The 10,596-nt window shown below is 50.4% G+C and overlaps 1 protein-coding gene across 1 annotated transcript; it reads left to right on the top strand.

The window, feature by feature from the left end:
* The first annotated feature begins 6,049 nt into the window (after positions 1–6,049).
* LOC123157699 (homeobox-leucine zipper protein ROC8-like) lies at positions 6,050–6,736 on the top strand. The gene is made up of 3 exons (XM_044575935.1): positions 6,050–6,159; positions 6,293–6,372; positions 6,516–6,736. The coding sequence occupies exons 1-3, from the start codon at positions 6,050–6,052 to the stop codon at positions 6,734–6,736; spliced, it is 411 nt and encodes a 136-aa protein (XP_044431870.1).
* Positions 6,737–10,596: the final 3,860 nt, after the last annotated feature.

Here is a 10,596-nt window from a genome sequence, read left to right as displayed (position 1 = left end):
TACGCATAAAACCAGGCTCTAATACCACTGTTGGGGAACGTAGTAATTTTAAAATATTTCCTACGCACATGCAAGATCATGGTGATGCATAGCAACGAGAGAGGAGAGTGTTGTCCACATACCCTCGTAGACCGAAAGCGGAAGCATTAGAACAACGCGGTTGATGTAGTCATACGTCTTCACGACCTGACCGATCAAGCACCGAAACTACGGCACCTCCGAGTTCTAGCACACGTTCAGCTCGATGATGATCCCCAGACTCCGATCCAGCAGAATGTCGGGGAAGAGTTCCGTCAGCACGACGGCATGGTGACGATCTTGATGTTCTACCATCGCAGGGCTTCGCCTAAGCAACGCTACAATATTATCGAGGATTATGGTGGAGGGGGGCACCGCACACGGCTAAGAGATCAAAAGAACAATTGTTGTGTATAGAGGTGCCCCCCTGCCCCCGTATATAAAGGAGCCAAGGGGGAGGGGGCAGCCGGCCAAGGAGGGGCACGCCAAGGGGAGTCCTACTCCCACCGGGAGTAGGACTCCCTTCTTTCCTAGTTGGAATAGCAGAAGGGGGGAACGAGGAGGGAGAGAGGAAGGAAAGGGGGGCGCTGCCCCCCTCTCCTTGTCCTATTCGGACTGGGGGGGAGGGGCGCGTGGCCCAGCCCTTTCCTCCTCTCTTCCTCTCCACTAGGGCCCATGTAGGCCCATTAAGCCCCTGGGGGGTTCCGGTAACCTCCCGGTACTCCGGTAAAATCCTGATTTCACCCGGAACACTTCCGATATCCAAATATAGGCTTCCAATATATCAATCTTCATGTCTCGACCATTTCGAGACTCCTCATCATGTCTGTAATCACATTCGGGACTCCGAACAAACTTCTGTACATCAAAACTCATAAACTCATAATATAACTGCCATCGAAACCTTAAGCGTGCGGACCCTACGGGTGCGAGAACTATGTAGACATGACCTAGAACTGTTTCCAGTCAATAACCAATAGCGGAACCTAGATGCTCATATTGGCTCCTACATATTCTACGAAGATCTTTATCGTTCAAACCGCATAACAACATACGTTGTTCCCTTTGTCATCGGTATGTTACTTGCCCGAGATTTGATCGTCGGTATCCAATACCTAGTTCAATCTCGTTACCGGCAAGTCTCTTTACTCGTTATGTAATGCATCATTCCGTAACTAACTCATTAGCTACATTGCTTGCAAGGCTTATAGTGATGTGCATTACCGAGAGGGCCCAGAGATACCTCTCCGACTATCAGAGTGACAAAACCTGATCTCAAAATACGCCAACTCAGCATGTACCTTTGGAGACACCTGTAGAGCTCCTTTACAATCACCCAGTTACGTTGTGACATTTGGTAGCACACAAAGTGTTCCTCCGGTAAACGGGAGTTGCATAATCTCATAGTTATAGGAACTTGTATAAGTCATGAAGAAAGCAATAGCAACATACTAAACGATCAAGTGCTAAGCTAACGGAATGGGTCAAGTCAATCACATCATTCTCCTAATAATGTGATCCCGTTAATCAAATGACAACACATGTCTATGGTTAGGAAACACAACCATCTTTGATTAATGAGCTAGTCTAGTAGAGGCATACTAGTGACATTAAGTTTGTCTATGTATTCACACATGTATCATGTTTTCGGTTAATACAATTAGAGCATGAATAATAAACATTTATCATGATATGAGGAAATAAATAATAACTTTATTATTGCCTCTAGGGCATATTTCCTTCAGTTGCCCCTCCGTCAGCTGGAGGCCAAAGTCATGCGCCCAGGACCCATGCGCTAGCGCGTCTTGTATGGTTTTTGTCTTTCTGATTCTGTTCGGCACGTCCCGGTATATCCCCGGCGCTAGTTCTTACACCTGGTATCCCTAAAGCCAACGATCCTCCCAGAACAGGGCCATGCGTCCATTTCCAATAGTGGTGTTGGCAGCCGCCCTGAACAAATTCCATGAATTCCTTGGGCACCTTGATTTGGAATTCGCTCCAAGGCCGCGATGGGTCTGTACGTTGCAACCACTGCCATCTTGCCTGCATAGCACGGTTTAACTACCCGAGGTTCGGTAGTCCTAGTCCTCCTGCCCACTTCGGTGTGCATACGGTGTCCCAAGCCACCGCGCAGTTTCCACCATTGGCCTTATCTTTTCCACACCACAAGAATCCTCTGCATAGTTTCTTCATTTCCATAAGCGTCTTTGGTGGGATGTCCAGTGCCATCATCACGTGGATCGGGATTGCACACAAGACCAACTGCACCAACAGCAGACGTCCACTTTTTGGTAGGAATGATGCACGCCAAGTGGGCAAGCGCGCGACCAGTTGGTCCACCAGATCATGCAGCTACGATGTCGTTTGCTTCCTAAGTGTTAATGCCTTAATGGTAAGCCGAGGTACTTGCATGGGAAGGATCCAATTTGGCATCTAATGGTGTTTTGGACTGCCGCTATGTCATCACCTGAGCAGCGTATCAGAATTGCCGCACTCTTCAGAAGATTGACCTTGAGGCTCGATGCTTCACCAAACATCTCTTATATTCTCGAGCAAGTCCTTAATTCCACCTCCTACAGCTTGATGAAGATCATCACATCGTCTGCAAACATATATATCCTTTTCCTTATTCCCATTCTTGCCAGGGAGGACAATAGGCTTTGTGCCGTGGCTAGGTCGAACATTTTCTTGAGGGGCTCCATGATCATGATGAAAAGCATTGGGGATACAGGATCACCCTGGCGTAGCCCTTAAAAGTTGAAGATACTCCTCCCTGGTATACCATTTACTGTGATCTTAGTGGTTGTGGTTCCTAGCAGTCCACAGATCCAAGACACCCATCTACCACCGAAGCCAAGTTGTGTCATTGTCTTGATGATGAATGGCCATTGTACCGAGTCGAGTGCCTTGGTGATGTCCAGCTTTAGCATGATTGAAGATTGTCTCATAGCATGTAGCCTACGTGTCGTGCTTTGGACCAACATAAAGTTGTCATGCAATAGTCTTCCTTTGACAAAAGCGCTTTTATGTGCTCCCATAATGGTTGGCAGCACCGCCGTAAGTCTGTCCGCAAGTACCTTGTCAAAGATCTTGATGGCCCTGTGAACTAGGCTCGCCACTCTGAAGTCTTTTAGTTCTGTCGCGCTAGCCCTCTTGGGTAGTAAAGTGACTATGGCCTCGTTTATTGCGTCGAGGCCTCTCATGTTAGTGCGGTGGAACATGTCCATAGCACACATGAAATCGTCCTTGATGATGTGCCAACATGTAGCATAAAACCGACCGATGAATCCATCTGGCGCCAGCGCCCTGTCCAGTGGCATCACTTTTACTACCCTCTCCACTTCTTGTGCCATAAACGGCCTCTCCAAGTGCTCTAGTTCCTTGCTCGATATATCTAGTTTGTTTAGGTCCAAGGAATGAGTCCTCACCAACGCGTGTCCAAAGAGGTTGTCATAGAAGTTGTCCACCACTTCGGTCAGCTCCTCCTGGCCCGTGATGATCCGGTCATTGTGCTTGAGAGTGAGAATCATGTTTTTCCTGGTCCAGTGGCGTGCATGCTATTGGAAGAATGAGGTATTGGCATCCCCCTCGCGCAGATAAAGCAATCTAGATCACTGTTGTGCAATGGAGCGCTCCAGCGAGCACAAGCCAAGTAGTTTGTGTTTCAAGTTCTCCTTAGTGCGATTTCTCCGGCCATCACTTGCCGCGAGTCCATGGCCACGTCCAGTCGTGCGATGATCTCCAGAGCTACGGAGATTTGTAATTTGATGTTGCCGATCCACCTATCGCTCCAGCTTTGCAGTTTCTTAGTTGTCTCTCTTAGCTTGTTATCCAACACAATAAACGGGTTTCCAACGGATGCGACGGAATTCCACGCTTCTGTGACCGTGTCAAACAAGCCCTCGGCCTTGGTCTAGAAAGCCTCGAAGTGAAAGTGCTTGCCAAATCTGAAGTCTGTGTCGAGGTCGAGGAGGAGAAGGCAGTGGTCTGATATCGCGGATCCCAATGCTGCTAGAAAAATCGAGGGGTGATCCTCCTCCCACGAATTGGTGCAAAAAATATGATCAATCTTCTCGAGGGTTGGCCTCTCCCTTTTGTTCGACCATGTGGATTTACGCCCATTCAGGTGAATCTCCTTGAGCTCAAGCTGGTTTAGTTTTGTACGGAATCTGGACATCAGTCGCCTATTGGTTGTCGCGTTGTTTTTGTCCTCAGGGTTAACCAGGAGGTTAAAGTCCCCCACGAGCATCCACGGGCCTGCCAGCAGTTCACGCACCTCCACGATGTCCTGGAGGAACTCGATCTTCTCTCTATCGCCCTGCGGGCCGTACACCCCGGTGATCCACCATTCTGGCCCTTCCATAGGTTTGACCACCGCCGTTAGCGTGTTAGTTGTGGTGTCTGGGTTTGATAACTGCACCACCGTAGCATCCCAAGCAAGGAGGATGCCACCTCTAGTAACCACCGCAGGCAGGTAGTAAAAATTTCGAATTTATTTCCAAGACATTGCCTTACAAGTTCCACATTGATGGTCTCCATCTTAGTCTGTTGGAAGCATATAATGCTAGGACTTGCCGAGTTTACCACTTGGTAGATAGAATGCCTACGTGCCCGAGAGTTTAGTCCCCGGACGTTCCACACCAGCAACTTAAGAGGTTGTATCGCCATGAGTAAGGTCCACAAATCCACCATCCTTAGTACGCACTAGAGGCCTAGCTCCACTCCGGCCGGCAGCTCCATGAGTGGAAGCGCCGATGGTTCCCACCCAAACAGGGCTAGGATCGCTGCGATGTGGGAGTCCGAAAGGGCAGTATATTACAGAAATAGTTCGGCATCAACGTTGCTCGAGCGTTCGAGGTGAGGGCAAGGTTTCGTGATATATGATATTTGTGCTGCTTGGGAGAAAAAAAGGTCAACAAAATGTCTATTTTCAAAGTTTTTTAGGGTACATTTGTTCGTTTGTCTACAACATCTCGGATGTCATTTCTCCACGAAATTTTGCATGCACCTAAAATACTCGAGCAGCTTCAATTTTTTTTAGTATTGTTTGCTATTTTATTTGGAATTCACTTTTCATGAGAGCATCTGAGCTCGCGGTAAATGAAAGCAATTTCCGAATGTGTTACGGATGGCATGAAAGGAAAAATATATAAATTATTTGACTACAGGTATTTCCATTTTTTACCCCATGTTTTGTCATTTTTATGGAGTTTACCCCCATTTAAGGAAAATCTATAAATTTTACCTCATTTAACGAAACACATGTCGAATGTCTTTTTTACGGTCGGTTACTTTCCCTGCTAGACCGCGCCTGGTCCGGCTCTGCTTTGATCGAATCACCGAACGGCCAAAATTAAGCGGCAGGGTGCGTAAGGGTTGACCCGGGCCGGCCTGGTGTGCCATGGTCAACACGCCGCAGGACAGCCACCCCGTGCACCGGCACGTGCAGCCTCGCATTGCACCAGGCATGTAGCACATCGGCTCTGTGGTAATCCGCTCACAAATTCGCCAAAGAAAAATGCGAGCGAGCCTGCTAGCATCATGGAATGGATCATGGGTGAAACAAGGAAGCACGTCACCTTTAGATTAGGACTGTGTGTGACATTTTCCAGGAAGTACTCTCTAAGGTTTTCCTTATTAAATGGTCATTCTAGCAAAAGATTAGGTAGGTAAAAAAGCATGGAATTAACTCATTCTAATATATGTGCACCAAAAGAGAGGAGACGCAAACGGAACACAACGCTAGCTGCTGGGGCGAAAAGGAAAGAAGCCAAGAGTCCTGCGAAAAGATGGAGCCAAACAAGGAAGGAAACGAGATAGGGATGGTCTGGCAGTGACAGTGAGTGCCAAAATTAATTTCGCCATATATCGCCTTGCCTGGAGGGATGTGCACGCGCCAGCACCACTGCTTCTATATAAATAGGAGCACGGGCCAGGAGGGATCGCACATCAGAGCAAAAGGCCATCGCTCCCCTTCCTTCCTCTCCTCCTATAGCCAGCCTCCGAGTCCGAGAAATAGCGAGCGAGAGCCATGGACTTGGGCGACCACCAGGAGGGGGCCTCCGACAGCCAGCAGCAGCTGCAGGAGGGCCGGAAGAGGCAACGCCGCCATACACCGGAGCAGGCTAAAAAGCTGGAGGAGTAGGTTCTAATCTCCATTAATATCTTCTTCCTTTTTGTCCATTTCTCGTGTTAATTATTTGCTATTCTATGCATCTTCATACTAGAGATCGGTAGAAACTAAAAAAGCATATATGTAAGTGTGCACGCGCAGGTCGTTCCAGAAGTGCGGCTACCCCGATGATACCCAGAGCGCTCAGCTTGGGCGCGAGCTTGGCCTGGAGACCAAGCAGATCAGGTCCTGGTTCCAGAACCACCGTACACAAATGAAGGTATGAACTGGAATACTGGATCTCTCTGATTGCTCCATAGTTTTCCTTTCTTCCATTTTTTCGAGCCTTACCTGGGTGATGGAATCTGTATGATGGCATGGCAGGTTGAGTACGAGCGGGCAGAGAACCTCTTCCTCCGCGAGGAGAACAGGAGGATCCTGTCCGAGAACATGGTCATGCGGGAGGTGCTCAAGAACTTCATCTGCCTCAACCCCAACTGCATCGCCAAGCACTACATCGACCAGCAGGAGGAACTCAATAAGGAGAACGCTAGCCTCAAGGCGGGGTCCCTCCGCTGCGCCACATCTTTCCAAGATGAGCTCTAGCTCTACATTTTGCATGTCGACGTTCCTCCTCCATTTCTTTGCCGGAACTATGGAGGAGGAAGGAAAAAATCTGAAACTTTCCAAGATGAGCTCTAGCTCTAGCTCTACATTTGCATAAGTTGGAATAGACTACAAGGTTTTGAATAAGAGTTATGATTTGCTCCTGATTCTTGGTTTTCAGATCTCCACCCAACCACGGGGCAATTTGTTGTGCCTTTGTGTTGTAATTTGTAAGTGATGAGGACTGTGGCTACACAAACTGCCGAAGAAGTCTTGTACCTATTCAATTCGATGTATCAAATTATTTCATGAAAAACCGGTTCGATCTGCTACTTCCGCTTCCTTCGATATACTACTAGTTGTGACTACTGTCCTGCATCGCCGGCCGGCAGGACGCGCCTACTCAGTTCCTCTCCGCGGCGTCACCCCTGTTAGAGGTGAGACCGTGAGAAGCTCATCACATCAGAGAAAGTGGATAGAGATCTAACACGCCAAAGACAAGGAACAGGTCACTTGTCTAAGAGACTAAGATTGATGGGTTTCCCTACATTGACCGCAGCTTTCTGGGTCCTTCTCATCAAACAAAAACATTTCGAGAAATGTGTGATATCTCCCGGGTGCCCTTACACCCTCTATGAATAGTAAATTCAAAAAAATCTAAAACTTTGCGGCATCAAATATGGTCAAACAAGGTAGGTTCTTGCAAGTTTTCTTAACAAAATATCATGTAGAGCTCCTCGAATATCATGAGTTTCAAATTTCAGTGCTAAAAGTGCTCAAAACTTCAAGCATTGAAATCTTTTTCTTGTGCAGAGCTCCTCGAATGGTTGTTTGGCATGAAAACTTGCAAGCACCTAGAAAGGTTGATCATGTTTGGCGTTGCAAAGTTTCAGATCTTTTTGATTTTTTTTCTATTTTTCTTTAGTTTATTGTTCATAGAGGGTGTGGGGGCATCTGGGAGCGGAAAACCCACTCTCAAACATTTTTTGTAACTCGACGTCCCTGATGGAGGCATAGAGTACCTTTGATATTATACCACATCGTTCTCATAACTATTAGTGCAGGATGTAGCACTCCATGACAGGTTGGTGCAAGTTCAGCTACAATACATCGTATATGGCACATGGCGCCATGTAGACTAGCTTTTTTTTTCCATAGCCATAGGATCCATGCATGGACCGGGTTCCACTATCAAAATACTCCCTCCGTCCCAAAATTCTTGTCTTAAATTTATCTAAATACGGATGTATCTAGTTACATTTTAGTGTTAGATACATCCGTATCTAAACAAATGTAAGACAAGAATTTTGGGACGGAGGGAATATAACGGAACAAAACATAAAAACATCATCTAAGGCACAATGCAGGAAAACAAAAGCAAAGGTTCATCCCAAAACCGCAGCTCCCATACCGCATGCACACAAAAAAGTTCAAACAACATTGCAGACCAGCTGATGGATAGTGTTGACGACGCGTCGCGTTGGGTGTGCCAGACCTGGGGACACGTCTTAGACGAAGGCACGCGTCGGTGTTGCCAGCACCGAGCATGCGTAGACGAACGAAGACGAAGTTGACGAAACGCCGCACCAGGCTTGCCAGGCCCGGGGACACGTCGTGGACGAAGGCACGCATCGGTGTTGCCAGCACCGGGCATGCATAGACGAGGGACCTGCACGAGCTGTATGCCATGTCGATGAGTCGGAGGGCCAGCAGAGAAGAAGACTCGACGACGGTTGTGGCGCCAATCGACATGGGGGGCGATATCACCAACGGTGGTCAGACTAGACGAAGTGGTCGGGGTAGATGACGATGACGCTGGCGACAGGCTAGTGCTTGGACGAAGACTAAGGGGGTGGACGGGCGGCGGCAGCTACAGAGGTAGCGGCGGCGGCGGCCTAACGGCGGCGACGACGGCTAGGTTAGTAGCGCGGTGGCGGTGCTCGAAGTAGGCGAGCAACCCGACAGCGTGACGAAGACTGGCGCGGACGTTGGCGTTCCCGCGAAGGGAGGCGGCGCGACGGCGCGGCACATACCACAACAGGTCGACGCGCGGGGACGTCGGCGGACCACGGGCCGCGGCGCTATGGCCCGAATGGGCGATGCAGCGGCGGCGGGCAGGTCGGGGCGACAGCGAGAGACCTCCGGGCAGCGGCAGGGACCGCGGGCCACGGCGATACAGCTCGAAGGGTCAGCGCAGCGGCGGAGTGTGGGTCGGTGCAACCACGGGGACGGCCTCGGGGCGGCGGCGAGACCACTTATCGCGGCACTACGTCCCGAAGGGGCGGCACAACGGCGATGCACGAGTCGATGCAGTCGCGAGGAGAACCACGGGGCAGCGGCACTGCGGCCCGACGGGGCGAGGCAGCACCAGCCCGATGCTCGATCGGTGGAGAGGCGCGCTGAACTCGGAGACGTTCTTCACAGGACCTACGGAGGCGCGCGCAATCGACGGTCTAAGTCAATCGCGCGGCGTAGATGGGGCGGATCACAGCGGCGAGCGGGTGATCAAGCCGATCGCGCGCGAGGTCGGGGGCATCGCTCAATGGAGGCAAGGTGGATGCGAAGTCCAAGATGAGGCCGACGATGATGGACTGCATGGGACGACGTGCAGACGAGCACGCCAGTGCCGGCACCTGGGATGCCAAAACAGCACCGGCGCCTGGGCAGCGAGGCTTGAGCGACCGGCATAGCAGCACCACCTGAGCTGAGGCAGCCGACGAGCCTGACGCAGTTGGTCCGACGCAGCCGGGGACGAGACCGGCGAGGCAGACCGCAGGGCCGCGTGCAGACGCGGCGGAGGCGGGTGGCGTGAATCGATGGGCGGGCCGGTGCACGAACAACAGCTATGATGGGATGCCGCATGGCGCGAGCCTGCCGGGTCGGGGTGCTGCAGGAGTCCCGGTCGGAGCAGGGCGACGTGCGGGCCGACGTGCGGATGGCAGTTGGCCCTGACGGGCCGCCTCGGCGCGCGTGGCCGCCGAGTTGGAGGAGAGGCTGGCTGGTCATGACGGGGTTGAAGTAGAGGCACGAGGGAGCCAATGGCGGCGGCAGACGACGCAAATAGATCAAGCATAGATCGGAAAACCAAAAAGAAAACCACCGATCAAGGTGACCGGCGGGAGAGAGAAAACCTGTAGCAAGGGCTCCAGGAAAAGACTCTCTAGGGCAGCCGATCAACACGACCGACGGACGAACCCTAGGTATGGGCGGCACGGCCCCCGGCGGCGGTCATGGAGGCCAACCGTCCCGGGGGCGGCTCGCGGGGCGGAAGCGGCAGGCGACGGCTAGGGTTGGATCGGTTAGTCTGATACCATGTTAGAAGGGATAGAGAGGATTGGTGGAATAGTTGTTGTATTGCTTAAGCCTTGTGGGCCTATATATAAGAATACAATGACCAACTTTGAGTACAAGATAAGGCAGGACCAAATCCTAATCTATCATATACTTCCTAATAATCATATACTCAACAGATAGTGTGGCTTATCGATCATACACTGCATACCGCACAGGGCACGGTATCACATATATGTCTTCCATTATAAGATTGTTGCTCTTTCAGCTCCATACCTTCTCATGAAATCTTCACATATGTTTCCATATGGTTGCAAAATAAGGCTAACACGGCTAGAAAGATTCGTTCCAAGAGCATCTCTAACAGATCCCTTAAAAGGTGTTAGAGGAGTAAAATTTTGGTTTTCCTCCTCTAAACCGCACGTAACCAATCCCCTATCACCATTAGAGCAGTAATTTTGTTTACTCTGGAGCTGCCCCAACTCTTAAATATACTTGGCCGCCCACCCGTGGAGTAAAAGTTTTGCGCTCCACCCCACGCCGCATCGTCACCGGCGTTGCCTCCGAGG

Source organism: Triticum aestivum, chromosome 7B (assembly GCF_018294505.1).
Source record: "Triticum aestivum cultivar Chinese Spring chromosome 7B, IWGSC CS RefSeq v2.1, whole genome shotgun sequence".
Classification (NCBI taxonomy): Eukaryota; Viridiplantae; Streptophyta; class Magnoliopsida; order Poales; family Poaceae; genus Triticum; species Triticum aestivum.
This window is presented reverse-complemented; position numbering and strand designations above follow the sequence as displayed.

Bases quoted from the DNA above. Each gene is read 5' to 3' on its own strand.
- LOC123157699 (XM_044575935.1), top strand. From the start codon at position 6,050: ATGGACTTGGGCGACCACCAGGAGGGGGCCTCCGACAGCCAGCAGCAG. The intron at 6,160-6,292 runs GTAGGTTCTAAT...GTGCACGCGCAG, and splicing joins CAGGCTAAAAAGCTGGAGGA to GTCGTTCCAGAAGTGCGGCT. The intron at 6,373-6,515 runs TCAGGTCCTGGT...TGGCATGGCAGG, and splicing joins TGGCCTGGAGACCAAGCAGA to TTGAGTACGAGCGGGCAGAG.